We start from the raw sequence: 19,107 nt of genomic DNA, 5'->3' as shown, positions 1-19,107 counted from the left end.
ATAAGCTGATCCCTCTAAATGCATGGTAGCAAACTTAATTTCATTGGTTTTAGACATAGGTTTAAGTGGGAGAAAAATATCTAGTTTTTGTATCTAAGCTCTGGCTGTAGTTTTCCTACTACCATCAAATACTGATAATGTGAGCTTGTTCATAGCATGTTTAAAATCTTTATTAGGAGTTCTTGGCTTGCTATCTTGTTTGATTTTCATTATCTTTCTTCGCAGATTCATATATTGAATGAAGCCCAATACTGCCTTGACATTGTCTGGAAGCAAGTGCTATTCCACATGGATAGCCATGACATCTTTAGGGGTGTGTCCTACATTAACAACTTCATTTTGTTGTTCAACGAACACTGACATGAAGGGCCTTTATGTGGTTCAAGTGAATGTCTCTCTGCCACATGGTGACCCAACTACACTTCCACACATACAATGGTGACTCTGAGGTCTTTTTGGTCTCGTAGTCATCTGTTGTATCGCTTTTGTGAGTTGGTTCAAGATAGTAGCCACTTGGTTGTCCTTCCCTTAGAGCCCTTAGGGTCACCCTTGCTTCTTTGTCTGCTTCCTTTGCTACATTGGGAGCAATTGGTACTCTTTCAGCAATGGAATGTACCCCAATGACCTCTGAAACTGTTTTACCTTAAGGAATAGGTGGTGGTTTCCAAGTTCCTTGTGCTTCTCTCTTGTACTGGTGCATTCAAAGAAATCCATAGGGCAGCAGGATTGCTGCTCTAATACCATTGTGATGGCCTCTTGGTAAAGAGCTTTGAATGGAGTTTCTTCTAAAGACCTTTGAAGTAGGATAGATTGTACCCCAAGCCAAATCATATAACTCATATGCAATATTGAATTAAAATAAAGAGCCTATAGATATCAATTTCAGAATGATGAAACCAACCCACAATACATTCTAATAGCTGATGTTAAGGCTAAAGCTAATCATGATAATACAATCAGATTGCCCAGATGTGCACAAAAAAAATAGGGGAAATGAACACAAACATAGATTTCAACTTCTCTACAACTATTCAACGTTCCAAACAAATGAGATATCTAAATCAAAAGGTATTGTACTGGATGACACAAATGATAACCTACATGTACTAGTCCACTAGTGGAAGTTGACCCTCCCAAGACAAGGATTCCTGAACTAGTCATAGGCTCTGCAAAAACAAAAAAACAACTCTAGAGGGAAAACGCAAGTTGACCTCAAGCTTCATGTTTCCACAAACCACAATCGATTCACCACAACATCATTGTGTTAGAGCTCGACCATGTGAATATGCCTCCACTTTGTTGCATCCATTCTTCTTGCAAAGATGATAAGAGTTACATTTTACAATCTCAAAGCAATGATATATGCTTATTATTGGGTAGTCACTATTGATAGAAAACAAGAGAATTGTTGTCCAACCATCCCAAGAGTGGAGTGAAATAACAATGCAGATGGCAATCCAACTCCACAATTTGATTGCTCCTTACTCCGAATGACTCTTCTGTAGTATTCACAGGCAAAATGGGATGTAACATCAATTTACATGAAATGTTTAAGAGCAGGGGTGTCGTCCTGCCTATGAACAAGAAGGGGCTACGTCCTTCCAAGTTCGTGTGTTTATCTCTACACAAAATCCACGGTGATTGTCCACAATAATCCTCCCGACCTCCTCCTGCATCCCTAAAGGGATTTCGCCATTCAATGCTCGGGTAGGAGCGTTATGAACAATCCCAACAACACTTGACGCCATGCCCATTACCGCCCACGGTAACTAATGGAGGTGAGGATAATAAACATTGCTTGAGCATGAGGTCGTGAGAATGAATATGCCATGCCACATTATTAAGGCCAAGTTTGAACTTGCGTTGGAAAGGAGATCAAAATGAGGTGGAAACTAAATTAATAAACTTATCACCCAATTTCCACATCCAACACATCCCTAGCAACATACTTAAGCCTATTGCGGTGATAGAATAGGCTTTGCAACAAATAGGAATTTTTAATTGTCGGGAGGGGACATGATACACAACCAATCCATTCTATTCAGCATGGATGCCATACCGCATATATGTTACCAGTATATCTATTAAGATCATCATAAATATTAGATAAGCATGTGATATTTTTATGTACATATATGTATGTGTGTGTGTAATGATTAATGCTACAATTATGGGATTATCATTATGAATGACAAAAAATGTTTTTGATAAGGATCATGTGGTTATTACATCACTATACATATTGTCTGAAACCCATCTTGTAAAGGGAAAGGGTCTGAGGTGTAATACCAAAGTTGCAAGGGGCTATTGAGGAGGTTGTGGCCTAGGACAAGAAGGCACTCACTAGGTCAAGTCACCCCTTAACACCTTTGCCTAATTCTACAAGGTGGCAACTGTTTATAGTGAGATAGGATGTGATTGGTGAAATCTCATACATCCCTCTTAGACTTGGTTAAGAAATGGCTTTAGGTGCAGCCATCATGCCTCTATCCGAATATTACTTCTAATATAGTTTGATTTAATGATAAGGTATATGGATATGCATGTATTGGATGAGTTTTCTTTGTGTTGTCTTCTAGGATCTATATCCTGTATTCCAATATTTAGGGGAGCTTTATTTGCTGGGCAAAAAACCTAAGCCTAACTTAATGCATTTGTGATTAGAGAAAATTAAGAAAGGGGCATCATAAATCAATGATGAAGTATCACACTACCAATATCAAAGATTCAAATGCAATTATAAAAACCTCTCCTCATGTTTTCACTAGACTAGGCAAGAGTAAGATGTAAAATGTTGTAATACGCATTAATTTGTTTATAGAGTAACTATAAGTGTTGTTTTTGTGCCAAGTCATGCTGAGATTTTTGCCAATTCCAGAGACCGTCAAAATATTGGGATGCCATGTCAGGTTTGAGTCTAAGCCCTAAAACTACTAGCACTTGTGACAATAGGGTGCAATGGTTACATTGATGGAGAGATATGATTTGCCATCTTATTTTGATAGCACTGAAAAGTCAAGGGTTCCATTGAAAGACATTTTACATTATATTTTCATGGAATATGAATTTTATGGTTTACAAATGCAGGAAATAAAAAATGCTCTCAAGATACAAAAATCCTGAGGAATAGCTGCCTTCAAGATCTGCAAAAACTAAACTATAGAAGAAGTTAGAATTGCAGATGAGGTGTTGTATTTCGAGATCAATTGTCTAAAGTGAATCAATGTAAGGGGGGCAAGTTTTATGATGAGAATGAGAGATTTCTAACATTTATTCTTCCAAGGAAATGGCTGTGTCGAGATGCGTACCTTAGATGTGTTGGAGAAAGAATTGATGCAACTGATAGAGCTCAAATTTTATTTTTGCCTCCATTTGACAAAAGCAAGTGAACAACAACTCCATACACTAAAGAAACAATAGGAACATTTATTCCTGAATGTTTTAAGCAAATTTGGACTGAGGATATATTTGATGATTCTGCCAGTAACAAAATATTCAGTGATATATAATACAGCAAAAAACTACATATTGATTCTTCATATATTCAAGGAGTTTGAAATAGGATCACTGGAGACTAAGAATTCGATGAAGTCCAATAATGAATTGACACTATTGATAAGGAGGAGGTCTTGGAGTCACTAGTTGAATGAAAAAACCAATCTTGCATGCTAAAAGCATAATCAAAATATTCTGATTCATTCCAAATCAGTGATAAACTGAGAGAATTTTCAGTTGCATAATAAACCCAGAATTTCATAGCAGTTTTGTGATGAAGTTTTCAACTACATACATTCAAATAAATTAAAACAAATATAAATAGCAAGACATTGAAGTCTCCATGGCATTATCAGTAACATAGACGTAAATCATGATCCAATCAAGAGTTGATACAAAAGCCGTCTCACATCTAAGAAATAAATCACGTTAAAACAAAGTCAAAGCTTGGACACGTGAAAGCCTGGTAGCAATGAAGATTAACATATGCACTAAGATGAATAGACCCGTCACAAGAAAGATGCAAGGAATGATGCTGGTAAAAGTATTTGTAGGAATGACATTCACAGACTTTATATGGAGTTAGAGAGATCATTGAAATTAATGGAAATAGCCTGTGGTAAAAGGAGTGCACAACGAATACCAGCGTTGATAAATATCCCAATATATATGAGACAAGTGTATCATGTTGACGTTGAATTTAGAAGGGCTGTAGGTAATGTATGTGAGAAGACTCCCAACTTGCGTACGAAGCACTGGACCCATTGACGAGTACCATATGTAGCGGTGGACTATGTTCGAACAAACAACAAAAGCTATTAATAACGAAGACATTCGAATGATGCCGTAAATAATTGATATTGATGAGGCCTGATGATTGTATTAAGACTTAGGATGATAAAAGATTTAAAGTTGCGATCAAAAGAACTGGCAGATTAAAAAGGATTGGTTATCGGGAGTCATTTGTTTTATTTTAAAAATGGGTATGAATTATTGAAGAGATGTGATTTTTTTGAAAAGTCCTGTCTTCCATATTATTTAGATATATAAGGGAGATATAGAACCAAGCAAAAGGACATGCTAAGATTGGAAAGACATTCATATCCTAAAAAAATATTTTATATTACTTGTATGGAGGGATAAGGGCTATATTATGACTTTGTAATATAAATTCTATTATTTTATTTTAATAATAAAATAAAATGTCCTTTGTTTATTATTAAAGGCGTGGAGATTTAAACTGCAGGCAAATCGTCCTTTGTAATTATTTTCTAGAATTCTATCTACAATTTAAATATCGGATAAGTGGACATGGTCATTTAGCATTTTAAATTTGATCATCATAGATAGTGTGAAATATTTAATCATTTCTGTATCTGTTTCCAGTTTGTCTCTTAGAGGAGTTAAAATTCAATCTGGACTAATTTAAGATTGCATAAATATTTGATATCTCATTTTGATTATTTAATTCTTGGCAGTATAAGTGCATAAGAACTTTATGAAGTTGTACGTGAAAATTCAATGAAGTTGATTCTATTGCCTGGATGAACAGAGGCACTGGTCTTTTATTATTGAAGTTAGAAAATCTATTTATTCCTTCTATAAGCATCAAATCCATTATTTACAAATATTATACAAAACATTCAACCATTATTTAGCATTCAATTTTCATTTTAATTGAGTTTGAGGACCTTGCCAGCCGGAGAACTTGAGAAGTTTAAATTCGCTGTAGAAAGCCTTGAACTAGATAGTCAGTGTTTGAGGTGAAGGTTTACTTGCCTGGGTATAGCGAGCCTGAAGTGTAGGGGAATCAAGAAGTATTCCTGTTCGTTGGCCAGAACTGATTGCGGAATCCTATCGAAGAAGTGGTAGGCTCTTGGATTTCCAATCTATAGTTTTGGGAACCAACAGTAGCCAGGGTTCCTCTTTTTTCCTTATGATTGTGTTTGAGTTGTTTTGCATTTTGAAGTATTTGTCAAAGGAGAACATCGGTTGAATACTAAGGTCATTCGGTGCGTTGCCTCTGGACATAGCCATGAATGTCAAGCCATGCCTTTCCGTCTTGCCAATGTCAATTGTTGCTTTCTGCAGTGTCAGACCTTGGCATTTGTGTATGGTTATAGCCCATGCCACTATGAGTGGTATTTGTATTTGACTGCCCAGTGATATAGAAGTTATTGGTACAATCTTGGTGTCATTTTCATTCTGCATGTGTCCATTATAATTGTCGATCCTTGCTGCAACATGCATTGGAACATCAAGTGGTGTGGAACTAGGACTATAAATATTATCCGCTACTTCACCAAGAGGTCCATTTACAAGACACAGTTGTGTCCATATGTTTGTTGTGAGCATGACGCATTGGCCTTTACAAAGTAGGACTTTCTCTTTGAGTTGTTCATCATTAGTTTCATTGTCCATTTTGTTCTTGATGTTTGTTGCAATACTTATTGCAATCAAACAATTCAATAGTTTCAACATTCTTTGTTTTGTAGATTCAAATCATTGGTAGAAAATGGGTGCATTGATTGGTTGAATTTCTCCCTTTCGTTTGATCTTACTTGTTTGTTTGTTCATGTCATCAATATTTGTCAATCTTCTAGCCTTGGTTCTACATTTCATATGTTCTATAACATTTGACAGAATTGCATCCACATTATACTTTCAGCTTGTTTTCAAAACATTGTTTGTAAGGTGACAATGCTGTGAATTGTTCCTATAACACTCTAGTGCAAGAGTGTGTTATGTATATAGGCTTCTCCATCATAGGTGGTAATTGTTCGAGGTTACCATCCAAGATTATGAAGATTCCACTGAAGCATAGGTGTTCATTGCGGGGAAATGCATCTCGTAGTCAAATGTCTATTTTTAGTAGTAGTTTTGGCCCTATGAAGCTCATTTCATCAATAAGAATGTATCTTATGTCCTTCTGTTCTTCCCAGAATGTTGTCAAAGCTTGACCTTGCAATGGATGCATTTTTCTAATTGGAATCCTAAGCATTGAATGTATTGTCAATGCATGTATGTTGAATGTAACAACTCCCGATGGAGCTAGTGTAAGTAGTTAGCTTCCTTGTAGAGGTGCCTTTCTCTTGAGCGCATTTCATATGTAGATGATTAAGTAGGATTTTCCTATACTAATTGTTCCTTGAATGATCATATGTAGTGGTTTGGTAGAGGGAAATTTATTGTGGTTTGTAATATTGTTAGTATGATCTCTTGATTTACTAACAATGTATAGCTTGGAATATCAAAGTAAGATAACATGTTTTCTTCTTGTCAGCATTTTTTTGGTGTTTATGAATTGTGTCCCAATTTCTTCTAATGGTTTCGATATTGCAACCGATTCCCACCTGTTGTTGTGGTCAGACTCACATCTACCAAGCATATCAAGTTCTAGGCTAATTCAATTTTAGGGCCCCATTCCCGAAATAATTGCCAGTCATTCAACTCAGTTGTTCCCTCCATGTTGGTATCATTCATCCTCTTTTAAAGTTGATTTCTTTTGTGTGATTCGATTGACATGCCATACATACTATCTTGTTGCATTCGCTTGCTTCTAGTTTGGAATATTGATCCTTAGTAAGCCCTATTTCATTCTCTATATCATAGTCGAAAAAATGGCAAAATATTGCCAAAGTCGAGGATATGATCACAACAAAATTCAATAGCAAAATAATCCAAAAAACTATTGCGGTTTAACTCGAAATATGCGCGCTAAAAATCCAAAAAGTAGTCAAAAGCACGTTGAAAAGGGATTTTGATGTGACTCCTTTTAGCTGACTATTCCGCATGTAAGAAAAATTGTGAATGCCATGTGAGAAAAGACAAACACAAACACAACCACAACGCATAGAAGGGAAAACTAGTGGGACCAAGAAATAACACAGCAAATGGGAAGAAAAATGCAGTGCAAACTGATCATCGTGCCAAGAAAATTCAAATGCAACATTTGAATTTGGTCGTCATGCCCAATAGTTGATCCCTGTCTTGACTCTCAATTTTTTAATTAAAAAAATTTGCAAAACATTTGGACTTCGAGGTATAATCCTTTTGAGTACTAATGTAACAATTGCATGTCTATGTTTATATTTATATGTCAATGATTTTTTTATATCATATTTTTGTGTCCAATGTAAATATAAGTTACATATTTTTACATTTGATATAAACATACAGTTTATTTTTAATTATATTTGTATATTTACGTATTTTTAACTATAGATTATGTATATCTACATTTGATATATATATATATATATATATACACAATTAATTTTTAATTTTCTACAAATATTTACACATGTAGAAAATTAAAATATAATAACATATGTAATTGCCAATTCGTAAAATATTAAAACCTAAAGCAGATTAAAAGAATTATATTTGAGATGTTTTATTTAGATATGTATAAAAACTAAAATTCTATATAGCTTGTATGTAATTTGTTGTTTGCATTTTCTAAAATTAAATCTATATGAAAATTAAAATTATATATAACTTGTATACACTTTGTAATAAGTAAAATATATTTATCAAATTTTAAAAAAGAGCAGTCAACACGCACACAGATATATATATATGTGTGTGCGGAAATCTTAAATAAGTATACATTTTACAAATTTGGTATATATGTATGTATTTTTAAGAATATTTTAAGAAATAATATATTTTAAAAATATTTGATAAAAGCATCGAGTTATTGCCAATTTTTCCACCAAATTTTTTTCGAGTCCAAGATTTCCAAAAAAATTGGTTTGTCCGAGTTAGTGCTGAATCCAAATTTTTCGACTATGTTCTATATGACGGAAATGTTTATATAAGAGTAGCTCACTCCAACAGAATATTTCGAATTGCTTTGACTCCTCATCTAGAATCCTATAAAACTTTGGGAAGATATTAACTATGGCCTTTACCTATTTTTATTTCCACTTGCATTGCTTATGATTTGCAAAATAGGTGTATGATCTTGCAAATTCAAGAAGTGTTAATGTTTCGAGCTCTGGGAGGTGTTCGTTATAGCTTTCAAGGTAGGTAGACTGCACTTGGCTATCACCCTTTCTCTTTGTTATCCATTGGAACACTTTTCTTTGAAAATTCAAGGATGCGAAAGGATAACTATGAATGACGAGAGGTAGTTTTTGGAGCATATGACATGTTTCCCTATGCCCCTATATCATAGTCTGCAACACTCTTTGTTATGAACTTTTGATGCAACGAGGACTGGTTTGTGTTCTTTATGTGTTGTTGATATTCTTGTTAACATATTAGTGCAAGTGTCAGATGATTTCTCTTCTTTTGATGCATGTTTGGTGATGTACTTGAGAACAAAGGCTCTTGAGATAATTGACTGACAATCTATGTTGTCTCTTCAAATCTTTAGCATGTCATTCTTGTGTATCTATAGCCTATCCTTTTTTAAAGTGGGGTAAATGCTTTGACCAGGAGCTATGAACCAGTGAGGCCACAAACTGGGGACCTCATCCCCACTAGATTTGAACCTTGATGGCAAGGATAACAACTCAACAATTTAACCATCACAACATGCCACTATTGGCTGTATCTATAGCCTATCATCATTTTGTGCAGGTTTACATTTTTAATCCTATCACAATCACATGATAGGGTGAAGTCATTATGTTCTTTCCATGGAGCTTTGTATCGGTGCTCTATTTTTTTACCCTTCTTGTGCAAACATGTTCCCTCTTTACATTTTGTGTGTCTCTAGACACGGTTAATAATTTCTTCAGTCATCCACATGATTTGTAGCGAATATCTCAGTTATATTCAGCAAGCATGGATCATCCAATGAAGACCGAATTACTATATTGTTCCTACGAGCTGCATCTTGAGGGTTCTAAGCACATACACACGTCAAAAAAATTGCACGCTCTTACAAGTTGGAGTTGCCAACAGATAGTTAGATTCATAATATTTTTTATGTCTCGTCTTAAGAGGGCCTTGGGGGAACATGTCACCGCATCCCTCAGATTACCATTGTATGTTGAGGACGACAAATTGGAACTAGCTTCGACAGATTGTTGGACACCAAAGAAAGTCAATTGAGGAGCAAAACCACTAGAGAACACTTGGTTAGATCGGAAAATTTACTAGTTGAGGATGCTATCTAGGAGGATGATCAAATTCTCTAGCATCCCGCACTTCGGTTGCTTGGGGACAAGCAATCCTGGGAAGGGAGGACAATAATGTCCACTCCTGGCAATTAAAAATTCCTATTTGTTGCAAAGCCTATTCTACAACCCGATAGGCTTAAGTGTGTTGCTAGGGGTGTCTTGGATGTGGAAATTGGGTGATAAGTTTATTAATTTAGTTTCCACCTCATTTTGATCTTCTTTCCAACACAAGTTCTAACATGGCCTTAATACGTGGCATGGCATCTTCATTCTTACTAACTCGTGCTCAAGCAACGTTTATTATCCTCACCTCTATCAGTTACCTTTTGCAGATAATGGACATGGCATCGGGCGTTGTTGGGATTGTTCATAATGCTCCTACCCAAGCGTTGAGTGGCGGAATCCCTTTAGGGATGCAGGAGGAGGTTGGGAAGATTGTTGTGGACAATCACTGTGGATTTTGTGTAGAGATAAATTCACAAATTTGGAAGGATGTAGCCCCTTGCAGGACAACAGCCCCGCTCTTAAACATTTCATGTAAATTGATGTTACATCCCATTTTGCTTGGTGAATACTGCAAAAGAGTCATTGGGAGTAAGGAGTGATCAAATTGTGGAGCTGGATTGCCATCTGCGTTGTTATTTCACTCCACTCTCGGGATAGTTGGACAACAATTCTTTTGTTTTCTGTCAATAGTGACTACACAATACTAAGCATATATGATTACTGAGATTGTAAAATGTAACTCTAATCATCTTTGGCAAGAAGAATGGATGCAACAAAGTGGAGGCATATTCACATGGTTGGGCTCTAACACAATGATGTTGTGGTTTTTGGAAACATGAAGAAGCTTGAGGTCAACTTGCGTTTTCCCTCTGGAGGAGATGTTTTTTTGTTTTGGCAGAGCCTACGACTAGTTCAGGAATCCTTGTCTTGGGATGGTCAGCTTTCGCTGGTGGACTAGTTCATGCAGGTTATCATGTGTGTCATCCAGCACAGCACCTTTTGATTTGGATATCTCATTTGTTTGAAACGTTGAATAGTTGTAGAGAAGTTGAAATCTCTGTTTGTGTTCATTTCTCCTATTTTTGTTGTGCACATCTGGGCAATCTGATTGTATTATCATGATTCCCTTTAGCCTTAACATCGGCTGTTAGAATGTATTGTGGGTTGGTTTCATCATTCTGAAATTGATATCTATAGGCTCTTTATTTTAATTCAGTATTGCATATCAGTTATATGATTTGGCTTGGGGTACAATCTATTTTACTTTAAAGGTCCTTAGAAGAAACTCTAGATTATTCAGAAATCTTTACATAGAGGCTATCAAACTGCAGGATTGATTTTCTATTTACTGAGGCTACTTCCTGCGGTCTACTATAGATTACTGGTCTTCTAAGATTGCATTTGACTTTTCCATACATACGCTGATGTGTGGCAGGAAAACTGATATTATATTTTATTTTTTCATTGTTCTTTTTACCAATAAGAGCTTGCCCATATATAACTTTTACATAAACTGGAAAAGTTGTGCTTATTGTTGTGATATTTAACAAACACGACTCTCCATTTGATCAAATACTTTCATAAGACAACCTTTTGTAATCAATTACTTATTGTATGTTTAGGATATGTCCTTCAGTCATAGTCTTTCTTCCTTCATCAATAATGTTTAAGGATTGCAAGCTGTCTTCCACCCGATATGAATGTTCTTATGTAGCATTCTTATTTTATCGGGTGGGTGATATTGCAGTCCGCCCTTCCAAAGATTGCTTGTCTTCAAGCAATTTTAGTTTTGGATGATTGAAGTTTTCTTCTCCTTCCATGTGGTGACTTGTTTAGATAGGCCGTTCCATTTGATCAAAAATTCGAAAGTCTTTAATTGTTTCTCTCCCATGCTGAGAACAACTTCTGGTTCCAAGATTAGTTTTCCCTCTTTCTCAAGGTGGGGTAATCCTACACATTGGCTGATTTGTTTCCCTAACACTTCCTTTAGTTGAGATACGTGAAAGATGTTGTGGATATGGCAATTCTTGTGTAGCTCTAGTTTGTAGGACCTCACCTATTTTTGTCAAGATTTTATATGGCCCATAAAATCGGGGATTTAGTTAATTTGCTCTACTAACTATGATGCTTGTAATTGAATTCTCCAACCTCAAATGTCTGTTTGTTGGGGTTTCAATCTGCATAGATATTTTGTTTATTTTGTGCTTGATTTAAGTTGTTTTTGAGGGTACTCATAATGTCCATACTTTTCTATACAAAATCTTTTGCCCTTGGAACTCATCTTTCTTTTGAAACCAAACTTACAAAAGTAGTTGGATCATATCCATATAATGCCTGTTTCTTCTTCATTATTGTGTTCCGTGCTAGGTAGGAAAGAGCTTGTTGGCCTGGGATTTGGTATGCCCTGGGATTCGGTATGATATGAGAGGCATTACTATTATTCGTGGAGTGGTTTGAGTTAGTATCCCTTCCATTGTTTCTCATCTTTTGAATGGCTTAAAGCATGTTTGTTGGTTCTTCCATTTGTCTCATTTTGTTCCATGAGAGCTTGAGTTGTTTGAGCTATTTATTCCACGACGGTCTTCAACTAATTGCTCATTTTTTCAGTTATGGTGAATGTGAGTTTCCTGTTTTCTCTTTAGAATGTCGTTTGGGTCCTTTGGCTAGTTTGTATCAACTGTCTTTCATAGGATGGTGTTAAAGATGCTTTGATACCAGTTGTGATGTTTGCTTGCTAATTTGCCCCAAAATGACAAATGCAACAAATGAGGGTTGGATTCTTGGTTTACCAAATAAAGCTTTCCTCAATATCACGATCCTGGATTTGGATTATGCAAAACAACACGAAGAAAACCCATGGAATACTTGTACATCCATATACCTAGACATTAAATCAAACTATGTTTGAAAACATATTGGGATAGAGGCATGATGGGTCCACTCAAAGCCATTTCTAAACCGACCCTAAGGGGGATGTATACTGCAGACCCCTTGCTTGGCGGCTTTTATCTGCTTTACCTAATCACATCTCATCTCCCTAGAAACTGTTGCCACCTTGTGGTATTAGGCATGGGCTGTAAGGGGTGACTTAGTGAATGCCTTCTTGTTCTAGGGTTCCAAACAATATAGATATTGGTATAATAAGTACACGATTATTATCATAAGCAGTTTTAGTCATTCATATGATTAATTCCCCAACATAGCTGACTTCCTCTCTGGCTTACGAAGTAAATGGTTATGGTTATGATACATAAGACGATGATGAGTGATAAACTTGGTTATAAGACAAAGACAATACAGCAATTAATAAAAGACCTCAATAATGTTTTAGAAGGTTTTGTGTATAAAAATATTCAAAGGAAATGTGCATTATGAACAGAAATTCAAATCTCAGTTGTTTGCAGTGACTAAATGAGTGAAGGGTGCGAGTTGAAATAGTTTGTATAGAAGTACCTTTGGTAACCTGTATACTTTTGTATAGAAGTACCTTTTCAGTCAGTACTTGTTTATGTTGAGGATGGGGAGAAGGGATGAGATGATAGTGGGTGTGTTGATTGTTGAGCGTTAATGGATGTGGTCTGCAGAGACATGTTATGATGGGGAGTGGATTGGGTGTATGATGATAGTGGGTGATGGGGGTATGATGATAGCGGGTAATATGGATAGGGGTGTTTTTTTTAATGTAATGATACAATATTGAGGAAATGTGCAGATAATAATTGGTAATGCAAAAGTAGTGATTAAGAATAGAGAAAAGGCATGATGTGCAATCAGCTGAATAACATGAGATACAAGTAAGAAATGCAACCGTTCATCTCTAAATCATATTAAAGTGGCATCGATAATTATTTCAATGTATAAATGTTGAACATTTCCTATTTTATTTTCTTATCCAAGATTGGATCGCCCAAGTTTGAGTGGTGGCCATAGTAGGCAAGGACGCATACAATTAGCGATAAAGATAAGAAACTGTACTAAGTGAATTACTACTTCAGACATCTATATCAGACAAGCAATCGGATCAGATTGAGTGGCAGAAGTATGATTTGTGCATTATAAGGAAGATATTAGGAACTGTGCATAATCTCAGATTGGTAACAAATATCCTTTGCATAAACACCAAGTGGCGTCTGACCGAAGTCAAAGATAACTAGCAGAGTTTTAAAGTAATATCAAACATAGCAATCATTAAGACATAGCCATTTCTCAAGACATAAATCTGATAAGTGATTGGGCAGATCAGCAGAAGATCATTTACATATATTTCGAGAGATATTAGGGCCAGCAATTTATCAGTATGCATTGGTATTGATATTATAGATCTGGGCTGCCAAGTTATTACCGAGCCTGAGCTTTTAAACAATGATGTATTTAATAGTCAGTTAATTTCAGGTGCATTTTATGTCTTTGATTGCATGTATATTCCCCCAAATTGGGCACACAATCTGTTTAAAACTGCATGATTATATTTATATAAGATTATGATTTAACTGGAGTTCTTTTTATGTCCAACTTTTCTTTGTTATTTAGAACTCTCTGACAACAGTCATTATTGTTTATTAGGTTAATTGTTATTTGAAATTACAAGCTATCAATTTTAAATTTAAATCAATTTTCCTTCTATTTACAAGCATTGAGGAGTTTGCCATCTAACTAAATCTTATCGTTTTGCAGAAGTTACAGTGCTTGATACAGGTGGGGAAACACATCAAAGAAACTCTATTGAAATACTACCTACTTCAGGCAGCATGCTGAATCATCAATGTAATGAAGGTGCAGACATTTCCATGGATCTGGACAGGCTTGATTTAGTTGATGAAGGAATCTACAATCAACTACTTGAAAGTGACGAGAATAAAATCCCTTTTACATATTTGGCTTGTTTGAAGGCGAGAAAACAATTGGAATCTGCTGTCCAGGGAAGGATCAAGGTTTGAATGGTTTTCTTTGTTTGAACATAACTTTATATCTATTGATCTGGAGGTATGATACTTGTTCAATAGTAATTAGTTATCTCCTATAGGCTGAGGAGAAGTAGAAGTTTAGTAGCCAATTAGTTATGGTTATGCAGAGGACGTTAGAATTTGAGTCATTTATTTATTCATGTTCCATTTGTAGGACTTGTACAAAATAGTGTGGAAATTAGTCATGTCTGTTACTGGTTACAAAGCAACAATCACAATTTTAGATGCTAGGTAAAATAATAGCATGGAAAAAGTTGCATACATTTTGGATAGTCTCATTGTTCTTCTGAAGTTACCTTGAAATTATATTTCCTCAATTGGTTAATGGTGGATTTGCGCCATATTACACACATCATAATTTTGTGATAAGAAATGTAATGAAAACATTTAACACATAGTGTTTGTTATGATATACACAAAATTTCTAAGTACCTGTTTCAATCCGGATGCGGATGCGGATGTGGGTCCGAGAACCTGGTTAGTGAATACATGATTTTCTTTTTCTGCACAAAGAAGAGGCTTGTGGTGGTGGGGGGGGTTGGATGTGTTTGGGTTTGTGTGTTTATACTATAAATGTATATATACAAAAAATTAAAGAAATATACAAAATTTAATTATTTGATAGTATGATGCTTCATCATTGATCAATGTCAGATGCTGAATATGCTATAAAGTTTTTATTGAATATCTCATAATAAATTATAAAATATTATAATATAACTAAGTTTAAAAGTTTAATTTAGATGTAATTACTATATCCACCATAAATTTATCAAGCATACAATTTTAATATATAGATTTGAATAACTATTAGATGTGCCTATATGATGACATATCTTCCCATATGTTAGACATTTCATCATATACAATAATTTACACACACATTAACTTATACACAAATCCAATAGGACTTTAATTTACCAAAGACATTCAACTATGCATTAATCCAAGGAGTCAAAATTTGCTCGGTGCTAAAAAATTCCAGCTGTTTATGCTCCGCGGCTTGATCTGGAGGGATGAAACTGGGAGAAAACTGAAGTGGAGCCGGAAAAACCTTTATGCCCTCCACAAGGTACATAGTCTAGATGCTTACATAGGGAATCCAGGCATATTCCACCTCCTCATCTACTTTCGGACATACCAGCATCTGGAGGTTGGGGGTGCAAGGATCTGATAACCAAGAAAATTTTCCATCAAGATGGTTGATTTAATTTTTTCTATGCATTGTTCCAAATTCCAATGTGGTTGGTCATTCCTCAAGTATTTCCCTTGTTCTCTTAGGATTCTCAAGCTTCTGTACCTTGTAAATTGCATGTGGCTGTTAAATGTGACATATGTAAATGTCATGGCATGAGTTTTATACATTATTATGCAGTTAGCACAGGAAATTCCATTTCTTTACTACTGTTTTATGTATTGTTCTGCTACAATGCTTGTGTATTTGTAGAGTGAGACAATTGAACTACTATGATTTTATGGAAGGATACAATTGTAATGTTCCCACATGTTTATAAAGTGACAATAAATTTAATTAATTAAGTTGTCCAAAAGTAATATTTAATTTTTAATTTAAATATAAAATAATTTTTTAAGTCTCCACACTGCAAGTCTGCAAACCCAAAGACAAAGAATTAGATATTAGATAAGTTGAAAACAAATATCAGGCAAGTATATGATAATAGATATTATGAACTCTGAACTTCTGAAGTAACTGAGAAAACTTTATCAGACTCTTAAAGAGGCCAGTCACTAAATAATTGTCTCTGTCTAATATCAAAAAAAGTTCTAAGTCAGTGATGTATCTGAGATCGAATTAATCAGATTTTAAAGAGGACAGTTACTGTGAAAATTTTCTAACACTAACTATTAGTGATTATATTAAAATTTAATTGAAATTACTAAGCTCTAATAATAACTACTACTGATTATTAACAACTAAATACTAACAATAATTATAAAATGTATAGTTCTGAACATCGGGGTTATGCCTCGAGGGAATCTGCATATAGTTTATTTCATGTGCCCTTCGCACAATAAATCTGCCATCTTATGATGTTGTGAGTAGGAAGGTAAGAAGGGAGTCAAACAATCTATACAAGGAGATTGTTCGCATGACAAATCCAGGATGGTTAGTGAATTATCTGTTGCATTTCATTACATTTATAATTATATTTGATTATAAAGGATATTGATTATATTAAAATTTAATTGCAATTTGCAAAGACTTAGACAAATAATTCAAATGAAGGTTTTAACTTATAATATCTTTGCAATCGTTGTCTTGGATAGATCCAACCTGTGCTCAGAGGCAGAAAGATGGTCAACATTTTTTGATAAACTAGGTATACAATATCCAAAAACTTGCTTTGTATAGAATTAACATGCTGCAGAATACCTAGATATTACCCTTTCATGCATTATTATGTGATACCTGCCAACTAATGCCAATGTGAATATAAATACGCATTCTGGCCTTTCTAGTTTCTACTGCATATTATTGGTTTGATTATCTCTAAGCACTGGATTGAATCATAAATTGATGAGAGAAGATTCAATCCATACAAACACAAAATGAAAGCGTGATTCTCAGTCTTCAGACTTTTGGCATTTGTTTTACTCAGACCTGCGACATTTTTTTTTCTCCCAGACGTCTTCTCAGACCAACAGCGTTTTCTCTGACAATGGAAATAAATAAAGCATTGCCACTTTATCACAAAGTGAAAAATGCTGGACACCAATTTTTCTTTTTAATGTTGAATTAGTCGCCAACGATTTTAAGTCCCTGAAAATTCTGATATTTCAATCAGGATTTAACTGTTTTTGAGTCAAACTCATTGACCCATGTTTCATGAGTAGTGATTTACAGGAATCTATCTCTCAATATTTTTTCTCGCGAGATTTTCATCAAAAAACTGCCATGGTATTTTCAAAAGCACGTGGGCGATATTTTCAACATTTTATTCATTTGCACCTATAACTTGCAGTATATCGCCTTTTCGACAATATAACTTAGTCTGTATTTTTGCTTCTGGATTTGATTGTGTTTGTTTTTTTAGCATCAACATTTCGGATCACAATCTGTGATCCATCATCAGGATGAGAGAATGCAAGAATGAAATAGTATTCTCTCATCCTGATGATGGATCACATAGTGTGATCCGAAATGTTGATGCTAAAAAAACAAACACAATCAAATCCAGAAGCAAAAATACAGTCTAATGGATTGTGGAAATCTAATAAGATTGATATAACGTAGTGTTTTTCAAATGCCTACGGTGACTCCAAATGGTCCCTCTTCAAACTCTAGACTCTCAAGCAGGTACCCAATAAACGTATATGTGCAGTAGGGGCAATATAAGGCAAAACCAGCCTGTTCTCCTGCAACCATCGATTGATCACTTTGACTTGGTGACACATCAAGCTGTTTACCACCATCAATTGAATAACATGAAGTAACCGATTTGCTTCCAGGAGAGGGTGTGATATCCCTATTTGAAAATAATAATTAATAATAAATTAATGAATAAGCTATAATATAATTTATTATTAAACTAATTATATTTGTATATCAAATGATATAATATAAAATTATATTTCATTGAATAAATATAATATTTATCATATGAGAGTATGAATAAAGATATAATAACTAATATTAATCAATAGAGTAAGAATATAGGATAATTTTAAAATCCTAGTATAATATAATGCATCATTCAGATTATATAATAATACCAAACAATATATTAAAAAAAAAATTTAATGGAATAGAATAATTAATGATATATTAATATTAACATAATAATAATAAGGATCAATGGAATATTAGTAATATATTATTATATAATAATATGCTATTAATAAAGTAAATAATAAACACTGTACAATACATACATATATATTTACATATATGTACATATATATATATATGTACATATATATATATATATGTACATATATATATATATATGTACATATATATATATATATATATATATATATATATATATATATATATATATATATATATATATATGACATACATACATACATATATATGTATGTATGTATGTATGTATATATTACATACATATATATACATATATACATACATACATATATATGTGTGTGTGTGTGTGTGAATGAAAACATAATATAATTATATTTTAATACATAGTATTATTTATATTATGAAATGTTAATATGGTATAAATCTAAATGGACATGTTTTCACCAAGATTCTTTCCATTCACCACATCAGATATAAAAAGGCTCTGTGATATCTCAAATGGCCATGACCAGACTAAGTAAGGATATTTTGTAAATTAGTGCAATTTTTTTAAACAATTACCAAAAGTGGACTGTAAATGTTAAACAAACCTACGATCAGAGTGGTATAGTAATGTCTATTTTCAGATTTGAGGTACACTAATATTTACTTTTTTTGCAGATGATAATCAGACAAGTATGGGTCTGAATAACAATTATGTTTAAGGCTGAATGTAAAG

The 19,107-nt window shown here is 34.2% G+C and overlaps 1 protein-coding gene across 2 annotated transcripts in view; it reads left to right on the top strand.

The window, feature by feature from the left end:
* RMI1 (recQ-mediated instability protein (DUF1767)) overlaps positions 1–19,107 on the top strand; it is a 314,057-nt gene that overhangs the window by 148,246 nt on the left and 146,704 nt on the right. For both annotated transcript variants that reach the window (XM_089807777.1, XM_089807778.1), the window contains exon 5: positions 14,310–14,566. In XM_089807777.1, the coding sequence (XP_089663903.1) occupies positions 14,310–14,566 (257 nt within the window). The remainder of the gene's footprint in view (positions 1–14,309; positions 14,567–19,107) is intronic.

This window comes from Cupressus sempervirens, chromosome 10 (genome assembly GCF_028749045.1).
Source record: "Cupressus sempervirens isolate cs-2001-9-10 chromosome 10, ASM2874904v1, whole genome shotgun sequence".
In the NCBI taxonomy this organism is placed as follows: Eukaryota; Viridiplantae; Streptophyta; class Pinopsida; order Cupressales; family Cupressaceae; genus Cupressus; species Cupressus sempervirens.
The sequence above is the reverse complement of the archived record's forward strand: the minus strand, read 5'-3'. Positions and strand labels throughout refer to the sequence as shown.